A 21,192-nucleotide genomic window follows, 5' to 3' on the forward strand; every position below is an offset into this window, starting at 1 on the left:
CTACGCAAAGATGCCCGTATCCCCAATTATCTCAAGCACCTTGAGGCTCTGTAAAGAGCAAAACCACAGGACTGTAGCAACTGGAGTAACCTTTTACAAATGGCAACATTTGTCTACTGACAATTGTGACATACCCTCAGAAGGCAGACCACATGGCGTTTAAAAAGAGAAGCCGTCCCCACCAGAAGTGGGGAAAAAAGAAAAGTGACTCATTGCACAGTATGAACTGTGCAAGACTGGTGGACAAAACCCTCTAAGAAGTGTGTCTTGAAAGAGGTAGTTCTCCAGTCCTAAGTAGGGCTTCTAGCGGGAGCTTTTCGAAGCCAAGAACAAGGCTCCCAGTGTCAACCCTTCCATTGCCTCTTGTACACGTTGTCTACAAAAATGTGAAATCTGATGGAACCCTGGTTTTTATCTTAGATTGACTTGGACATTATGCAGCAAGATGGTACAATGATTAAATGGTAAGATGATAAAAGGATAAATTCATGATACGTTACAAGGTCTCTGTGGATGAGTGGTCCTATTACAGCTTGGGTAGATGGTTTCATCTTTCTGGGCCTCCATTTCCACATCTGTAAAACGGGATAATCATACCCATTTCAGAGGGTTGTTCAAAATACTACATATGCCATACAACTGAAACCGTTTTGCGAATAACAAAGCACTCTACAAATCTAAGTAATTATTAAAATGATTACTGTAACTGGGCATGCTCAATACGTTTTCTTCAGTTACCAGACTAGATTTTTTTTTTTCCCACTAGTGTCCTTTCCCCATAAGTTTCAATCCAGTAAAATGATTCAAATCACTACACCTTTCTGCTTTCCTGGCCTTCAATTTTTTTGTCTCCCTGAACAAGTAGGCAAAGGAGTATTTTCAAGACTTTTTTTTTTGTTTTTTGCTTTTAATATTCAATTATTTTAACAATGAAACAAAATAACAGGTATTTTAACTACAAAAACCATTTTATATATTTCAAGGAGGAATGTACCAAGGGTAGAGGTCCCTGGGTGGCTCAGTGATTAAGAGCTCAGCTGCTAACCTAAAAGTCAGCAGTTCGAATCTACCAGCCACTCCCTGGAAACCCTATGGAATAGTTCTACCCTGTCCCATAGGGTTGCCATGAGTTGGAATCAACTTGATGGTAATGGGTTTGGTTTATGAACGTAAAGGTTGGCGGCTCAAACTTGCCCAGCAGCCCTGCAGGAGAAAGGACTTCTATAAAGATTACAGCCAAGAAAACCCTATGGAGCAGTTCTATTCTGTGACACATGGGGTTGCCATGAGTTGGAAGCGACTCGATGACAATAGGTTTAGGGGTTTTTTTTGTGTGTGTGGCGGGGGGAGGGAGTTCTGTACCAAAGAGGGTTTGAAATATTCACTAAAAGCAGGATTTTCTACCGCAGCCCTGTTGACCACTTGTAAAGTGTATACAAGTCCACAAGTGAAGTTTAAGGGGCTGCTTTCAACCAAACCCGATCATCAATTACCTACGCTAATGCTGCCCTTTCCTTACAATGTCAGGATACTGGAAATGAGACCGCACAGAGAGCCAAGTTAGCCTAAGTGGCCATCTCATCTAACGTGGGAAGAACATTTAAGAGAAACGACAGTCAGTCAATCAGATTCTCTCAAGATTTTCAGGAGCTCACTCCAGAGACTCCATTGAACATAAAGTTAGTGACCCTATAGGACAGAGTAGAACGCCCCATAGAGTTTCAAGGAGCGCCTGGTGGATTCGAACTTCCGACCCTTTGGTTAGCAGAGGTAGCACTTAACCACTACGCCACCAGGGTTTCCATATATTGTATTAGAGGTCAAGTGTTATCTTTGGCTTCTTTTCCCAGAACTTCTTCAATATATATATTTAAATAAAGATATTGAGAAGAACAAAATTGTTTTGGCTAGCCTAACATGCATAAAACAGATTTCTAATATTTAGTCAAATTTCTTTTAGATAAAAGAAGCTAGCCTTTGAGGAGTAGCAATACTATGGAGTAGGAAAAGTTAAAATTAATTGTAGCTGCAACAGTTATTCAGGAACTAATACTGGACTGCTAAGAGCCTGTATTCCCTCCATGCTCTGAAGATACCACAGGTATCGCATGAACAAAACGGGTAGCATACAATACTCTGAGTTTGTGAAAATGCTTTGCGAAGTGTTGACTAAATGTCAGTGACTATATAATTCTCAAAAACATCCCTGTGAACATCATTATACACATCTTAAAAGATAACTGTTTTCAGTAGTTTTGAAAGACAACCAAAAGCACACCCAATCAAGAGCAATCTATTTCAACCACTTCCAAGTAGTGCTACAGAATATTAAGACAGAATTTTTTTAAATTTCATCTCCCTTTTGCCCACAGGTAGACAGGTAGGGCATTCCTCGTCCATGTCTACATCATGCTATGAAGTCAGTGGTAGCTCCAGAATTTCCATCCAGGGGCTTCATGAGCGTCGATTTGGTTGGAAGGGAAGCAGGAGACTTGTCTGGAAGCTGCGTGTGCACAGAAGAACACTACTGCTGGTGTGGAGACTGCATGTTTACACAGCATGGCTCCACAGGAAGCTGATGGAGACTAGGGTGAAGGAGAGGGCTGAAGACCCTCCTTGGAGATACATTCTATGAGGTTCCCATCTAAGGAAAGCTTCATATTTCAATCTCCTTCACATGTGCCATTTTAACAGGGTTCTCCAAAGAATGAAACCCAGAGTCACCTCTGTAATATGGGATACAGGGAGCAAGGTGCTTTCAGGAACTTTCCATTGCACCAAGACTCTGCCAGCCTCCCCTGCTCCAACCATCCCAATGGCATGAGATAACAGGCGAGTCATAAAAATGAAAGGTGGAAAGTGGCAAAAAACTGTCCTGAGTAAAACTGACTTCATGAATTTTTCTGGCCTCTAAAGTCATAATGTGTTGGGGCCCTCTACAAAAGAGTAACATACGAGAGGATAAATGAATCAAAGACTGTCTGTGATGGGTGGAAAAAAACAACAGCCCTTAACTCCCACAGACAGCAAAAAAAAAAAAAACAGCTCCCCCAGATTCAGAGAAATTAAGTCTGCAGACAGAGCAAACCTCCACTGTAAAGAGCAACTTACACAGAGCAGATCAGTCAAGGTCTCCCAGAGCCCACAGTTCTCTCAGACAACAGTACATCTAGTTATGAATAACAAAGCCATCGACACATAAACTGGGCGGTAAGAAGTCTAGCAAAAAAAAAAAAAGTTGCCACCCCTATCTTAGATGTACAAGCAGTTTCCCTGGCCTTTAAATGCAATGAATTGCAAACAGCAACAATCTTTTTTTTTTTTTTATTAATTGTGCTTTAGATGAAGATTTACAGAGCAAATTAGTTTCTCATTAAACAATTAATACACATGTCATTTTGTGACATTGGTTGCCAACCCCGCAATGTGTCAACACTCTCTCCTTGACCTTGGGTTCCCTATTTCCATTCGTCCAGCTCTCCTGTCCCCTCCTGCCTTCTTGTTCTTGTCCCTGGGCTGGTGTGCCCATTTAGTATTGCATACATGGTTGAGCTATGTGTATTACTGCTTGTTTTATGGGCCTGTCTAATCACTGGCTGAAGAGTGAACCTCAGGAGTTACTTCAGTACTGAGTTAAGAGGGTGTCAGGGGCCATACTCTAGGGGTTTCTCTAGTCTCTGTCAGACCAGTAAGTCTGGTCTTTTTTTTGTGAGTTTGAATTTTGTTCTACATTTTTCTCCAACTGTGTCCGGGGCCCTCTATTGTGATCCCTGTCAGCATAGTTAGTGGTGGTAGCTGGGCACCATCTAGTTGTGCTGGACACAAACAGCAACAATCTTGTAGCGAGAATGTGTGCTAAACCCTGAGGAAGAATCAGAAAGAAGTTTCTCCCTCAAAGAATTTTCATTCTAATGAGGGAGTCCTTGGGTGGTACCAACTGTTAACATACTCAGATGCTAAATGAAAGTTTGGAGGATAGGGTCCACCCAGAGGTGCCTCAGGAGAAAGCCTGCGGATCTCCTCCCAGAAAACTAGCCATTGAAAACTCTACAGAGCACAGTTCTACTCTAAAACATGCAGGCACCATGAGTCAGAGCTGACTCCAGTTAACTGTTTTCAAGGGAATTAAAACACACACATTTCGCCTCAGATGGCTTTGTGAACAAGGCCATATGAGTGAAAAAGCAAAGCCTGCTGAAGAAGCTGTGTGGAAGAAAAGAGGGAGTTTGACTAGGATGGCAATGGAAGACACAACAGAAAAAGTGGCATTCAGACCAGGCTTTAGTTCAAAGGTATTTTAGGGCACGGGTAGAGAATGGGCAAACTGTGGGGAGGGGAACGGTCACAAGTTAGGCAATTTGAAAACAAAAACGATGTGTGAGGAAGCTGGTTTGAGTGAAGCCAGCTCATGAGGCAGGCATCACGTGGACTCATTAAGCAGGTCTGGTCTTTTATCTGTGTGCAAGGACCTGTCTTAGAAGCCATGTCACAGCTCCTGAACTCAGGGAGGAAGCGAGGACCATGTAATCACCAGGGATCCATGGAGGCCTTTGCAGGGAGCCCAGTCACCTATGCAAAATGATGTCTGCAGGGTAGGTACGCTGTACGCATACTGAAGAGATCAGGGACCAAGGCAGCCCACAGGCGGAAACCAACTCCGAGAGTCTTACAGATGTCAGAAAATAAGAGGTCAAACTTGCATTGTGGTAGCAAAGTCCAGAGCAAAAATGAAACCAAATGGCTGTGCATTTCGTGTAAATAGGTTCCTGTCATAAATAAATATCTAGTTAGGAGGATCTCAGTGTTAAGATTTAAAAGTCTTTCTGATGAATAAGGTAAGATTTGGTGCAACAGGAAGTAGCTTGAGCTAGAAGCGGCAATGGAAAGTTTTTCTTTCTTTCAGTTCTCTCTCTCGTGCTTTTTTGCCAAGTGAAGTTCAGGCATCAAAAGAAAAAGAACAAAATCAGAAAATAAAATTGTCTGGAACAATCAGAAAGTAGTTGTGAGAACTAATTATTGTAGCCACCATGTTAACTAAGGACATTAATAACTGCCTCCTATCAAGTCAATTCTGACTCATTGCGACCCCATAGGACAGAGTAGAACTCCCCCACAGGGTTTCCAAGGAGCGGCTGGTGGACTCAAACCGCCAATCTTTTGGTTAATAGCCACAGCACTTAACCACTATGCCACCAGGGTTTCCAACAATGAACCACAGGGACCCATAATTCTAGAAGACAAAACATTGAGATGCACGCCACTGAATTGGAAATGTGAGGGTTATCGTACTGGTGAATGTTGGGGTGTGTATTTTCACTACCACAATAATAATAATAATAAATACAAAGCCTCACCAAAAAATAATTGAGGTACAAAAAATTGCCACATGGTGAGTAATATCCAGAAGCCACTCCACGAAAAAGCTCACAGTGGCGTTAACAGAATAAAAACATAGTTTAAATTAAATGTTGAGAGATTCAAGAAATACTTAGTGAATCCTCAATGACTGTCAGTAAGTTTCTCAAGACAGAAGAGGAGAATTTAAAAAAATGCTGAAGAGCAAAGTCTCTTCCCGAAATCCTATGTCGCGAATTCATCAATTTACTGAGTACACACTTGGGATAGAGTCCACATACTTGAAGAAACGCCAGGGTATGACAGCTCCAGGATTAAGGCCTCCGTGTGTCAAGGTGGTCTGTGGTTAAGTGTCTAATGAGGTAAACATGATGAATGTTGTTAGTTCAGGAAAGAAACGGATCCTTGGCTTTCTACAGTTCATGGTTAAGGAACAGGCAGCAGAGGAAAAAACCATTTGAAGGATGGTTTGGAGAAGCAGGTTGGTTTGAAAATGGTGACTCATTGAACTGACTCGCTGCCTTGGGGTTAATTATATCCAGTTAAAACAGGCCTTGAATGCACTATTAGTTAACTGTTAGAAACTATTCCTTCAATCTTTTCTTCCTCATTGACAGAAACAGGTCTGACCTCATCCACCCAAAATCATTGCAGATAAATTGACTCTGCTGTAGGAAATGCTTTAACGCTATTAGATCTGTGCTTCCCAAACTTCAGGCTGTACACGAATCGCCTGGGGATCTTGTTAAAACGCAGATTCTGAGGTCACCGATATTGAGGAGGTTGGAGATTCCACATTGCTAATAAATTCTCTGTCACACTATTGCCGCTGAGCCCCATACCACCCTCTGAATAGCAAGGTGTTACATCACTCTTTGTTGCTGTTATCACGATGATGTTTTGGGATGATAGTTATTAGGGGATGATAGAAAACCACTGCTTTCAGAGTCAGAATTCTTGAGCTCACGATTTGAGGACTAAGAACAGCTGGGCCACAAGCTGGAAGTGATGAAGAACAGGAGATAGCAACAAGGGAAAAGATAGCCCGTTGCCATTAGAATAGACAAATAGGCAGTAGGAGAGGTAATAAAAATTATATGATTAATTATTATAAAAATTGGAGCCCTGGTGGTGCAGTGGTTAAAAGTTATAGCTGCTAACCAAAAGGCTGGCAGTTCAAATCCATCCTAGGGGGCAGTTCTGCTCTGTCTTAGAGCGTCACTATGAGTCAAAGTCGGCTCGACGGCAATGGTATTGGTTTTTGGTTTGGATCATAGAAATTCTACAAATAAAAGAAAGAATGCCAGGGTGGATTAAGATTGTTAGATATTTATAACACTATATCTTCAGGGATTCCAGAATAATGAATGAAAAACATGTTACTATGTTTCTTTTCATCTACTTGCAGGGCAGTGATACCACATAGTATTTTTTTTTCACTCATAGAACAGGTTTTAAAGAACAAAACATAAACGTGATATGTAGTAACGAGATAAGTCACTCAAAGGAGTGGTTAGAAGATTCTTACTCAGTGCTAGCTGGTGTCTGCAGGGTGTTCGGAAACACAGTTATGGGACTCAGCAGCTACTCCCCTGCCTAAAACAGCAACAGTCTGAAAACTGCCAATCTGGAGCAAATTCTGTCTTTTCTGAGAATATTTTAAGAAAAGTGGTGGAGAACTCTTTGGAAGACAACAGAACACTAATTATATCTAGACACATTTCCCTTCTTTCCGCCCCCCCACCCCGCCCAATGACACAGAAACTTCTTTAGGGTTTTATTTCTTCTCCTAGACAGAGCAATGCAAATGTGGCACCATTTTTATAATTTTCTACCTTAGAAAAAAGCCTCACAGACATCTTTACCAGTTCACTGGAAAGGGAGAACACAAACGCCATAATTAGCCAGAGAAAAGACACTGCCACCAAAACCAAGTAAGCTTTTTCTTGATCAGGGAGTGACTTCTCGCGGAAGTAAACATGCCATTTAGTCAGGCTGCACGCTCAGACACCTGTAGCAGGAAATTTTCAAAATAACTATGGTTTCTTTTTCTTCATTTTAATGGTAGTCACCTTCAATGAATTCCATGTGGGGTTCGTGGTATTTGTCAGTTCTGACAAATTTTCTAGTCTGATTAATTAAGGACTATGTTAATTTTTTTTTATGTAAATGGTTTCTATGTCCATTTCGATGACTTCCTCAACTAACATAAAATTTATCAGATCTGAAAAGCTCATCTTGTCCAGTTCTTGTCACTCTTTGTGGAAGGAAAATGAGACCCAGCGGGACCAAGAGCCATAGCCAGGCCACACAGAGGCCTGGATTCCCGGTACAATGTGCTGTAGTTTTTCCCAGCTGCCTCTTAGGGAGAGTCTTTCCTAATCTCAACCTAAGGGTCACGTCTGGGTTACCCTTCATTCAAGATCAAGGTTCTGTGATAATTATGCATTTACCACTTCTTTTCAACTTGGCGTGTGGTCCCTAAACTAGGAAAATGATGAAGGGTTTGGCCAAACTTAAAAAAAAAAAAATGCTTTGATGCCGTAACGCAGATTTTAGTTTCTGTTTGTATTCAGGGGGGACACTTTATCTATCTTGTTTATTTCCTAAGCCAGCAAGCAAATTCTACCATTATATGCAGACTCAGATCTTACGGAAGCTGTAGCCTACAAATTTCAGGGGCGCTGTCTAAGAAAAGGAACACAAAATTAAGAATAGAAATTTAAGGACGAAAGTAAATGTTTATTTCGAATTTAAAATGGCATCGTAACAAGTAACAAATTTTAAAAACCTGCAAATACCACAGAGATAAAATTTAAAAGAAAGCAAATGTTCTTATCAATTATCTGACTATCTCTGAATATTTTTTCCTACATTTTTGACCACGTAATCTTTAATTACCTTTTCCGATAACGTTTTACATATTCTCTATAGAAGGAATAGAGAAATAATCCAGTCTTTCTTTTCACACCTTTAGTTGATCAGAACTTATAATTGATTGCTGAATAATTTGGGAAACTTTAACTTCATAACATGTTATAGGTAAGGTCACACAAATTTTTTAGATGGCCTCCAAATTTGAGAAGTCTCTATGAAGTTTCTTTAGCATGTGACTCGTGAGGTTCAGGGCATTTCAGATTTTCTTAAATATTTTTTGACGTGCTGACACTGGTTCACCACATTGGTAGGACTTCTGTTAGGGCCACAGGAAGGGCTTATGCCAGGGAGAGGTCTTCACGATCCACTTCAGGGTCAGTCTTCCTTGGTATTCTATCACCTTTCCCCTACTTATTTGATGCATCCTTGAACGCCCCTACGCCTTCCAAATAAAGTGCCTATTTTACCCAGAATACTTAGACTCCTTGATGGCATAACTACTCCATGATTCAGCCAATACTATATCATTTGATGTACATTCTTAATTTTCCCAGTGAGGCCACAAGACGAGCATGGTGTCTGACTACCTGGTGTATAGACCAAACTATTTTTTTTAGCTATGGAAGTTAAATGAGTCAATATGTGAAAAATGTTAAAGCACAAGGAAAAATGTTGAGTATTATTGTTTCTCTTAACACCAAGACTCTCCCACTGCCCATAATCTAATGGAGAAGTGGTTTCTGTTAACCGAGGCAGCACAGCCTCAGTACAGTATCACAACTAGGCCTCCAGGCCCCTAAGACAGCCCGTCTTGGTTCAAAGTGCTCAGCTGATCCAGGCAGGTCATAAGATCTCAACTACCAGTATTGAGAAATCCATCCATATGTAGGCAGCCCTGGTAGAGCAGTGGTTAAGCACTTGGCTGCTAGCCAAAAGATTTGTGGTTTGAACCCACCAGCCGCTCCATGGGGGACAGATGTGGCAGTCCGCTTCCATAAATATTTACAGCCTTGGAAACCCTATGGGGCAGTTCTACTCTGTCCTATAGGGTCACTATGAGTCAGAATTGACTCGCCAGCAGTGGGTTTGGTTTTGTCCACATGTGGTCTCTGGGCTAAAGGTTTCTAAGATGGGCATACCATTTGTAGGGGGCAGATGGCAGATTCCGTTTGCCTGTGGAGAAAAGTTGTGCAGAGTTTCAGGATGACAGAGTCATTCCCAAAGCAGCAGAGTGAGTTACCTCCTTCAGTCCATGAATCTCTGTAAATGGTTTACAACTTTAACCCATAAACAGCTGCTCTGGCATCTGCTGAAAATGTACACTGGACCCCACAATTTCCTTCGAAGGTATTCATGCTTTTTCTGCCAAATCTCAGGTTCTCTAAAATGCCTAGTTTTGACAATTCTATACCTTTTACAGTGTCAGGAGGGCTTTCTACTTCCTTAAACTCTCTTAATTTCCTTAAGAGGCTTGAGAAGGCCCCGTATCACTCAAGTAAAATATTTACAATAGCAGAAGGAAACATCCAGATAAGCTTTGCTTTGCCCTAGTGTTCCCCGTCCTCGGAGGAAATCCAATTAAGGCATTAAGATTTTTTTTAATTTAGGACAAGTCAAATGAATAGAAAACACAAACCACAAAAATCTGAACTTTCCAAGGAAATACAACACTATGATTATATATTCTTAGGTTTATAAAATGCCTTTTCATTAATGAGCAATGCCCTCTACTCCAGAGAAAATATAACACAACTGGCAAAAATTTAATTTCTACCCAACACTTCTACAAAGCAATGTTGCTGAGGCCAGACGGACCCCTACCATTGGCAGGGCCAGGGCAAGAGTACTTATGGTAGGCCCACCTGCCATAAGTCAAAATATTTGAAATTATAAAACAAGCTAACAAACTGCTAGATAAAAATATGTCCTCCTACCTTGACTGACAAATATACCTTCATAACATCTTAGGAGCTCAGGTATAACTTGAGAATTCTTAGACTATTCAAAGGTCCTCCCCAGAGCTGGGTGGTATGGGGAGACACTGTTTCTGACAGTCAAAAATCTGCCTTCCTCTTTCTACTCCCTGAATCCTGCATCAAGATAGACATTGCAGTAAGTGTATGGACACCCAAGTTCTATTTCTAACACACACACCCACACACCCACACAGAGCTATCCCTTGGCCACCCTTCAGGGAGAGGCTGGACTCACCAGTGGCAACAAGGGCCTGAGGAAGATAAGCCTAAGGGTTCGTATAGTCCACAAAAGCTGGTTCAGGACCACCTGGGCAGGGAATTTTAGGTTCCCAGATACCCAGAATACAGTATAAAAAGGGGAGGGATGTATGGACTCAAAGACCCAGGAGTCTCCTTACCCCACGGCAAGGGCTTGACCAGAGAAGAATAAGAGCATTACCCTCTAAAGCCAAGGGCAGAAGCCCCTGCCCACATACTAGTCCTGTATTTTAGCTGTAGAACTGAAAAAATACTGGGGGAAAAAATATCCCATGAGAAAAAACAATAATAAAGCAAAAAACTGCATGTCTTGAGAGCAGACAGCCTTCCATAGATTTGAATCTCACCAGTGATATCTTGCCCTGCAGCTAAATTCATCATGATGATCTATAGCTCCAACCCCGTAAACAGAACACAGATGCTAGAGAACCTTCAAGAGCCTAAAGGTCTACAAGCAGAAGGCCATAAGCTGACTACACCCAAGGAGACAGTTGTTCCATGTTGAATGCCAAGATCTTAGAGGCTGATTACAACAAGCAAAAGGCAGAAGCAATTCTGATGGAATGGGTGAAGAGGGAATCTTAACCACCTATAAGTATTCACACTAGTTGGACTTCAAAAGTCAAGTTGTCCCCTTGTCCTGCGTTATGTTAAGTAAGATCCATTTTTCCTGCCCCCGCCAGCTGTTGTTTGAGGCCTGTCCACAGTTACAGTCTTACTTGAGTGGAATTTGGGATTGACAATACACATCTTTGAGAATGGTGCATGTCCAACTGCTCTCAATGGTCAAATCATGGGTCACCTGCAAGGTTCTACCACCAAAACGCTATTATCAGACTAGGACCAATAGAGTTCCCTTGTGGACAAAAAAAAAAAAAAAAAAAAGCCCTACCTTATCTTGATTTTCTGTAGAGGCAGATGACACAAACAAAGTAAATCAATGAAGTCAGGAGCACTGAACTGCGGATATTAGATGATAAGATCCTTCTGTCTCGAACATCACGCCCATACCTCTCTTACCAACCTCCTTTCCAACACGCATGTACACACGTTCATTACTCCATGAAAACCAGCCTAGAAAGACTGGCCACAAGACAAGCTTAGAACACACGCACACACTGACAGAGGTGAGCCTCAAGGGACCTCGACCGGACCTCTCTTTCCCATTTCTAAAATAAAACTAATACAACTTATCTTGCAGGATTTCGTTTGAAGATTGAATTAGATAAGCAATGTCAAGTGGTTGGTTCGGAGCAGTCTCAATAAATGCTAGCTCTCCATCTCTTTCGTTACCCTCCTCCTCCCTGAGGTAAGCCAACTGACCTGCTCAGCATTCCAAACTCTTCCGACAGCCCAGGCAAAGGAGTATCGTAATCACTATCTTGCCCCAGTCAGAGGCAACGAGTGCCTGGGGAACAAAACATTACAAGGAGAGGAGGGACTGCAAAACAAGTGGTGAGCATTCTTGCTGTGAAGACATCTCTGCTAACACGTTTCTACTGAAAATCCTAAGTGAAATCTGCTGAAGTTGCGTGTGAGGCCCTAGAGGGCAAAAGCTGGCAAGGTGGTATGGTTATGCGTCTACGTGGAAACTGGCTAAGTAACACCACGCTGTGGCCAGGCAGTCTGTTTCCTCTGGGCCCTATTTTAAACCATTTTGGTACCTCGCATCAGCCCTAAAAAAGATCCAGGCTGCTCTTAGCAGACAGTGGCTGCTTTGGGACCACACTTCCTTTAGGTCAATTCTGCTTCACTGCCCACAGACCAAAACATAAAGCTCTGATTTAAAAAAAAAAAAAAAAAAGTATAAACTAAATTTGGAGTTTAGCACTTCATTTTTTTAAGGAAAGTCTCTTTTCAACAACCTTGCAGAGGGAAAAAAAAAATCTGCATTTCCTGGGTAATTTCTTTGGTGAAACTTTTTAAAAATTATACAATGGCTTGGAATGTCCTACCATAATTCAACATTTATAGCTAAACGGGTAGGATAAAAACTTCTAGGAGTTCTCCATCTCATTTGTCCTAAGTTCGAAGATCTTTCTCCATATCTCATCAGAATAAAAGAACCAATTCCACACTATAAAAATAGTCCAGTTGCCTATTTAGATGAGAGCCTAACCTATTCTCCCTGAAAGTAAAGGATCTACCATTAAGATCCAACTCCCCAGAAACAGTGGCTTCTTGGTCGCGAAAATGCTAGACCTTGGTTGCACTACCCCCAGTAGGACGAAGTGGAGGCGCAGGTCAGCATTTCCTGGGTGTTAAATGATGCTCCAGGCAGGGCATGAGACCATGGGGATAAATGAACAAGACACACCCTTCTCCTTTAATTGATCAGGTGGGTAGGCCTAAAGGTCTAATGGTCAAGGAAGTCACATAAAGACATAATGTCAGCTTACTATTGTTAAGAACTAAGAGGCCGGGATTCAGGAGGCGACACTTAGCTCAATCTGGGGCATTCCAAGCAGGTTTTCTTAAGAAGATGACACTTGGGTTAAATATTAAAAGATGAAGGAAAATTAGCCAGGTGCAAGGGTTCCAGACAGAGGCAACAGCTTAAGCAAAGGCACAGCTGACAAAGCCCCTCACAGCATGCATGTGGGTGGTGATAGGAATGGACTGGAGATGTCACCAACAAGAGGGGAAAGTGTGGGGCTTGGTGTGATGTCAAGCTGCAGAGTCAGATGGAAACCAGGTCACCAAGGGCTTTGTTGGACCAGATTAAGGAGCTAATAATAATAATAGAAGCTGACATTTTTTGAGCACTTACTATGCTGCAGGTACCATATTAAGCACTTTAAAACATTATTTCATTCAACCCTCCCCAGAACTCCATGAAGCCGGTTCCGTGATTCCTACTTTATAGATGAGGGCAGTGAGAAAGAGTAAAAGAGCTTGCAATGGGCGACACGGCCAGTAAATGGGACAAGGATTTGGAAACCAGGATGGTTCGATTCCAAAGCTTGTACCCTATACTCTTCTACTTCCAGCGTATCTGCAAAGAGAAGGTTGAACAGACATACTGGGTTCATCTCGTGGGCTACAGAATGTAGAGTGGAATTAAAGGTGGCCCAACTGGGGACCTGTAACAAGGCAGAGATAGAAAAGTGAGAAGCAGTCAATGGAAAGAAACGTCCAGAGGGACTGAGAAGGAAAATTCAACAGGCACACCCTCGTAGTACATTCAGAGAAATATGGGCTTTTGAAGATGGGGGTCTAGAAAATAAAACACCAGTATTCAATAATGCTTCCAAGTACCAAAGAAACCAAACCCACTGCCTTTGAGCTGATTCTGACTCATAGTGACCTTAGAGGACAGAGTAGAACTGCCCCCATAGGGTTTCCAAGGCTGTAATCTCTACGGAAGCAGACTGCCACATCTTTTTCCCACAGTGCAGCTGGTGGGTTCAAACCGCCAACCTCTTGGTTAGCAGCTGAGGGCTTTAACCACTACGCCACCAGGACTTCCAGGTACACAGGGTTAAAATGTGTGTCCTTCTCTTTGCCTATAATACTGTCCTTGATGTTAAACTCCATGAAGGCAAAGACCATGTCAGTCTAATTCATTTAGGACAGTGAGCACAAGAAGACAATAAATGTCCCTGGGAAGGAAGAATGAGTAATGGCCACTTTTTACAATGGCACCAATCAAGTATATTCTTAATTGGGAAAATCAGGTTAAAAAATGAACCTAAAGAAGATTTTTACAAGTCACGTTGGTAACAGGGGACAGTAAATAGTCACCTCAAGTGGAAAGCATTTAGCAGTTCCGTTGGCTACACCGGCAATCCTGAGTCCTTGTCTCCACGGGACGCTACCTCAAAAAGTCAGCACTAAATTTGAGATGTGATTCGCATTTTGTATAAACCATAACTGGTTAAAAATAAGATGTTATTAAAGGAAGTGGCCTGGAGGGGAAACTGTGCTTTATAAAAACAAAAGTAAATACAGCAAAGACCAAATTCTGGGCCTAGTGATTTCCAGTCTGTAACCCTCACAAAACAAGCATGTCGTTCAAGTGGCTTCAGGGACCAGAAAGGAGTTTCTCCCTATGATACTTTCACCCACATTTAGTCCTCAACAGGAATCTTCCTTCAGGCATCTGAAAAGTAAAAATCATATTTTTCAGATCTGAAGAGTTTTCAGACAGGTAAGGTTTTCCCCCCAAAAAGGAATTTCTCAATTTTAAGCACTGAGGAAGAGTGAATCTACTAAGTCAACAACAAAGACCAAAAAAGTACAAATAGATTTCCTAGTGAAACTTGTCCTTATCCTGAAACCCTGTGCCCACTTACCAAGCCACACAACAGAAGATGGATGTTTTTTCAGGTGGCCGAATTGGAAGCTATAAACAATGTCATTTCATTGTATCTTATCTTACACTGAGGTATTCTGAAAAATGTTTCCACACTACCAGTTATGGTAGGAAAATTCTGAGACTATTTACTTACGTGAAATATTAAAATGTAAGTGGAATTTGGTTTCTCATCTTCACTACTGTTACCTTCAACCATCTTCAAAAATTTGGCTCAAATGAGTACAAAATCAATCCTTAGTTCAATTTCAATTCCATAAAATTAGAAAAACTGTGGGTTTTGTAAAACTATTTACAAACCCAAAGTAAAAAAAGAAAAACAAAAAACACTGGGCTTTCACAGCTAACTGTTTAAAAGTGTGTGTATAGAACTGGGTTTTTATAGATTAAATGAAGCTGACTCATGAACTACTGAGTCTGGAAATTGCAAATCATAAATCTTATCCTTGTAAACAAAGCCCATCCCAGACAGACTAACAAAATCAGGGACCGATAATTTCCTTCTTTCATAATCTAAAACCAAAGTTTTAGTGATTTTTAACGTACAAAGAAAAGTAAGGGTACCATTTTTAATATTTATTACCAAAATATAGCTCAGATCTTAAGACTCTGTTGTAAAATCAGAGACTTTTGAGCATTCTGGTACTCTAATATAGGAGAACATTAGAGCTCAAATATGCGTGAGGATTTTTTGCTTACAACAGCGTTTCTTCCTCCTTCCATTAAAAATTCCTATCCCATGCCACCTTCCATATAAGCCATATTTTAAAAAGTTCCCAATCTACTTCGAATTCTCTTTACGTGAAATTTACCACCTAGAAAACCAAAACACCGAACCCATCGCGGGTGAGTCAATTGCATCTCATGGCTACACTATAGGGCAGAGTAAACCTGTTCCATAGGGTTTCCAGGGAGTGGCTGGCGAAATCCGAACTGCCGAGCTTTTGGTAAGCAACCACAGCACACTGTAGATCTTAGCCACTGCGCCACCAGGGCCATGTAGACTGTAGTGCATATCTCTGTCACACAAACCTAAAGGTACGTCAGTCTGTGCCCTCTGGCAAATAAAATGTGTCGCAATGTGATGTGGGCTGTCAGCATCCTCTACATTTCACCCAGCAACTACACAGGGCATCTCCAAGTCATCAAGACAAAAAAAGATGTTAAAGAGAAAGGGAACATAAGCCATGGCAGTTTACAGATGAGGAAACTGAGGCCCAGAAAGGTGAGATGACTTGCCCCAAAACTCAGTTAACCAGACCACAGCTACAGACCCTCAGTTTTGTGGCTATAGGTGCAAAACATTGTAACCTTTGAGGTCTCGGGGATTCTGCTCACAATTCCTGCATTATTTTTCAAAAGCTCTGGAGATGAAGATTGATCAGGTGGGCAGCTGTGTTAACCATATCCCACCAAACGATAACTGCAGAGAGCCATCAACTCCCTGAAGGCGGCATCCCCGGGACCTGGCACCCCGCAGGGAATCAATAAATAATCCCATGCCTTCCACCTGACCTCCCCACCCCCCACCCCATCCAGGCCAAGTGGATGCCCTGTGACTTTCCTTTGGAAATCGCTTCTTTTTTGAAACTTTTTTGCAATGTCCCCGGCCTCAGAAGCCCGCCTGGGGGGATGTGTGGCGACTTCCAGGATCTTAGGGGGAAGTAACGGGCCACTTAAGGGGGGGTGTCTCGGCAAGAAGGGGGTGGGCGCGCGGCCTCGCCAGGTGAGCATCGCTGCGGTGGCCCCAGGTGAGCGAGCTGCCCGGCCTGCCTGGGTGACTGCGCACCGGGCCGCTGCTCCCCAGCCGCCCGCAGATAACCAACTTCTCAAACTTCCCTTTCCGGGGGTGGGGGCTCGGCTCGAACGCAGCCAACACAACGCCTTTCCTGCTCGCACAAAGGGGCCCAAACATGCCCCGCGTCCCCCTCCACTTTAACTTTCCTTCTCTTTTGAAAGGAAAACTCTCCCGTCCCTGCGGCTCGGGGAGTCCGGCTGCTTGGACACCGCGAGGGGAAACGTCCCCCGTTTCCGCCCAGCGCCGGCTTCCCGGGGCCGACTGTCAAACGCAGGGAAGGGGCGGAGAGCCCAGGAGACCCCCGGCGCCGCGCCAAGCCCCGGCCGGGGGCCACTCACCCGGCTTCTGAACGTGCGGCGGGATCGTGCTGGCGATGCGCGTCCACAGGACGATGTGCAGCGGCCACAGGCCCCCGAGCAGCCCCCGACCCATGGCAGACACCGCTGCTCCGCATAGACCGAGCCCCGAGCGCGGCGGCCGGCGCCTCCCGAGCCCCGACTGCGCCTCCGCGCCGCGCCCTCTCGCGACCCCGCGCCGGGCCGGCCGGGCAGATGTGCGGGCCAGATGTGGCGCCCGCGAGCGAGCTAGGAGGGGGCCTGGAGGCCGGCGAGGCGCGGGGAGGCCCCCGGTGGCCGAGGGGAGCTGCGCAGGAGGCCCGCTCCTGCCCCGGGCATGTGCGCGCGCGGGGGTGTCGTCTGTCCGTGCGCGCGAGTGACTCACTCAACTTCACCCGGCGCTGCGGGGGAAACAGGAAACTCCTCACCAACAGCTGGGCAGGACCTCTCGCCGCCGGGGAGCCTTCTCTCTCTCCTGCCTTCCAGCCCTCGTGTTCTCGTGTGGCTGTCAATCATCTCCCCTGGACCAGCCCCTCTGAGAACTTTGGTAAACTTTCAACTGCCCCTCTCCGCCCTCCTCCACCGCCCCGGAGTGCTCCTCAACAGGCGTTTGCTCAGGAGTGACTAAGTGCAAGCGTTTCAGAAAGCAGCTGAACACTCTCCACGTTTTGCATTGCATCCCCACCAAGACCCCCCACCCCCTATTCTAACCTTCTTTGGATTGTTTCTTGCGGCTTTACCGTTGTGATTTTCCAAGTCGCGACCCCTGCGCGTCTCCTGAAGTGTATTTTGTGAGCTGTGGCAATTTTTTTTTTAATACAATCGTGAGGGTAAGCATTGCTTCATTAAACTTTTGTTTCAGTTATGTACATATGCATGTGTGTGCGTGCACGGTGACATTGTAAAGTGTTTTTCCTACTGTAAGTCAAGGTCCAGCAGTTCTTCTCAGTCTTTAATGTGCGTAGGGATCACCTGGGAATCTTGTTAAAATGAAGATTTTGACTCTGTTGGACTGGGACAGGGCCCACGATTCTGTATTTCTCCTGGTTGGTGCCTCCAATTTTGAGTATCAAGGCTCTATAATGGCTCTTTTCTGGATAATTGCAAATGATCAACAATGGCAGAATGAAAACGGGAGATACCTTATCTTCAGAATGTGTCAAATACAACAGAAAATGTAAAAATAAAGTGGCCCGGGAGTCAGCTAAACATCTAGGTTTGCGTTTCATTAATGCCCTCTTATCTGCAAAAAGAGCAATAGAGGGAGCAGGGCAAGTTCCCCTTCTTGCTGGTTGAGCAGGTTGCCCAAGACGACCCTGGTTTATGTCTGGTTTTGCAGTTTAATTGTTAATAGAACTCCCTTTCTCTTTCAGACGTGTCCTGGTTGGATAATGAATTGAATAGTTTGATCCTGGTCTGGTCACCATTGCCCCACATAGCACATAAGCTGCCTCCGGCATTTTAGGAAGATGCCACTTCCCAGCTGTCATCTTTAGGATGTAGGAAGGACAGTGGCATCAGGATGGCTGGACATCTTCTCACCCACCAACAGCCTTGCCAAAGCTGGAGGTACTTTATCAAATGAGTGAAGGTTGAGCTGAAAATTCACTTCTGCTTCCCATGCGGCCACTCATCTCAGGCCACCACCATCCCTTGCTGGGACTTGAGCAGGAGCCTTCTAACCATTTCCCTTAAGGCCATGCTGGGCCCTTCCACTTAGCTCCTCAAACCAGAGCTAGGTCAGTTTTTCAGAATGCCAACCTGATTATTCCAACTATGTGAGGGAAATATTTCAATGGCTTCCCACTGCTCTTAAGATAAAAAGATAGAAACCAAATTCCTTAACATGCCTTTAAGCCCCAAACTCTTCTGTAACTTTTCATTCCACTCTTCCCCTCCTTGCATGCTAAGAATCTTCTCTAAAGTCCTTGAACATGCCTCGTATCCCTTCCACACCAGGCCTTCCCCAGTGTGGACTTCCCTAACTCCATCCTTCCCTTCTTCTTTTCCCAGTCAACTCCTGGTAATCCTTGGGTGAGTCAGAACTTCTTTAATGGGCAAGCTTTCTCTGACCTCCCTAAGTAGATCTTTTAATGTAAGTTCTCTGAGCACTATGTATCTTCCTTTTTTTAGCACTTCCCACAGCTATAATTTTACAATTATTTATGTCATTCTTTAATTTCAATTCCCTCCCCAACTCAACTCCAAATTTCTTGAGGGCAGGAATCATGTCTTTCCCTTCACTCACTATTGTATGCCCAGAACCTACCACAATAATAGGCATTTGAGAAGTATTTGTTGAATGTATGAGATAACAAAGATTAAGAAGAACATTCTACTTAATCATCCTAGTTCCTTCCTAACCCCAAAGAAGGCTTTCTATCACCTAATTATTTGACCTGGAAACAGGCTAGATTTTAGCTGGAGGGTGATATCACCACTACTTCCTTTTCTTAAGAACAGAGAAGTGCATGGATTTCTTTCTTTTTTTCTTCTTTTTCTAAATTTGCCCCAGTTCCTGTGAACAGCATCCCTGTACTTTCTTATTCCTCAATCACACTGAGGCACATAAATATCCAGTCCATTCCAAAGGCATTCTTTTCTATAGTTATCACAAAGACGATGTGTTACATTGTCGGAGGCCAGGTTTGAGGTGCTTGATTCCTTGGTGGAATGTTTAACTGATAGCCTTTGGAGCCCTGGTGGCACAGTGGTTAAGAGCTACATCAAGCTACAGCTGCTAACTAAAGGGTTGGCAGTTCAAATCCACCAGCTGCTCCTTGGAAGCCCTATGGGGCAGTTCTACTCTGTCCCATAGGGTCATTACGAGTTTGACTTGACAGCAATGGATTTTTTTCAAATTATATCACTAATGTTGATTTACTTTTGTTTGCCTTTACCATTTCTGGGTTAATTTTCAGCTTTCTGTGAAATTGAGGAAAGTATGAATTCATCACTGCCAATGCAAACTAAACCAAAAACCTGTTGCCATCAGGTTGAACCCAACTCACAGAGTAGAACTGCCCCATAGGGTTTCCAAGGAGCGGCTGGTGTATCTGAACTGCCAACCTTTTGGTTAGCAGCCAAACTCTTTAACCACTGCTCCATCAGTCTTTTAGAAACCATCACAATGAAATGAAAGACATGTTGTTGTTGTTGTTGTTGTTACTTGCCCTCCAGTCAATTCCAACTCATGGTGACCCCAAGTGTGCAGAGCAGAACTGCTTCATAGGTTTTTCAAGGCTATGATCTTTTGGAACTAGGTCACCAGGCCTGTCTTCCAAGGCACCCCAGGTGGGTTTGAACCACCAGCCTTAAGGCTAGTAATCTAGTGCTTAAACATTTGTGCCACCTAGGGACTCAGAGACTTGTAAACCAATGGATATTATGGTTTGACAATTGTAAAAACTTGTCTATTTGCACTTCCTTTAGAGACACTCATTGAAGGGGATACCCTCAGACCGAGGCACTGTTTTTACACATAGTTGTGTATTTGGCTTACCATCATTTTTGTATATCTGCACAGGCAGTTCATACACATATGAAAAATGTGGGCCATTTGCAGATAGAAAAGGAAAATAGCAAAATAAAAGATGCCTCAGAGCTTAAAAAACAAGGAGGGTAATTTTTAAGCCCTGGCCAAGTTGAAAAACAATAAAACCCGACTTGAAGCCAAGTCAAACAGCTTGACAGTATTCCTCTTCCAATTTTGCAAACTCTGCACACACACGAGTTATTGAACTGAATCAAAGTGTGGTTAATTTCAAACCCTACATTTCCCGGTTGTGATGAGGCAAGAACTTTTTGACATGCAGCTGTGGAGGTTACTGGCAGCTAAAGGGAACAACAGGGAGATTTCTCTCTAGGCAAATCAGTCTGCATTCTCAGCTCTTATCTCTTGGCCAATTTTTCTTCTGTTTAGAAGCGAATCAGTAAACACTATGAAGACAGTGAATTTGTGAGGGCCACCTACCCTTTTAGGACCATCCATATTGCTAGCTCTCCCAAGAAACATTTTGTGATTCCCCCAGCCTTACAGGATCTCTACTCTCTCAGGAAGCATTTCTTTTTTCTTTTTTTTTATAGTTGTCTCTTTCTGAGTTGGAGTGCATTGTGGCTGTTTATTTGTTGGAATGGCACCCTACCAATTGTAAAGTCTTCGAAAGCACAGATAATTCTTTCTTCAGGGCTGAACTCTACTCCCTGCAAATACTAAGTGCTCAGTGTGTGTTTCTAGTCTTCAGTAGAGGGAACATGGGATGGAAAAGGTTTGTTTCC

General features: G+C 43.4%; 1 protein-coding gene across 3 annotated transcripts in view; it reads right to left on the minus strand.

Moving 5' to 3' along the window:
• TGFBR2 (transforming growth factor beta receptor 2) overlaps window positions 1-17,383 on the minus strand; it is a 98,281-nt gene extending 80,898 nt beyond the window's left edge. Inside the window, exons 1-2 of one of the 3 annotated variants that reach the window (XM_049870674.1) lie at window positions 16,918-17,011; window positions 501-575 (exon numbers count right to left, since the gene is read on the minus strand). In XM_049870674.1, coding sequence (XP_049726631.1) covers window positions 501-575; window positions 16,918-17,011 — 169 coding nt within the window. Of the gene's footprint in view, window positions 1-500; window positions 576-16,917; window positions 17,012-17,299 lie in introns of those variants that run through there. The other 2 variants (XM_049870677.1, XM_049870675.1) reach the window with 2 other exon arrangements.
• Between the last annotated feature and the right edge of the window lie 3,809 nt (window positions 17,384-21,192).

This window comes from Elephas maximus, chromosome 27, assembly GCF_024166365.1.
Source record: "Elephas maximus indicus isolate mEleMax1 chromosome 27, mEleMax1 primary haplotype, whole genome shotgun sequence".
Lineage (NCBI taxonomy): Eukaryota > Metazoa > Chordata > Mammalia > Proboscidea > Elephantidae > Elephas > Elephas maximus.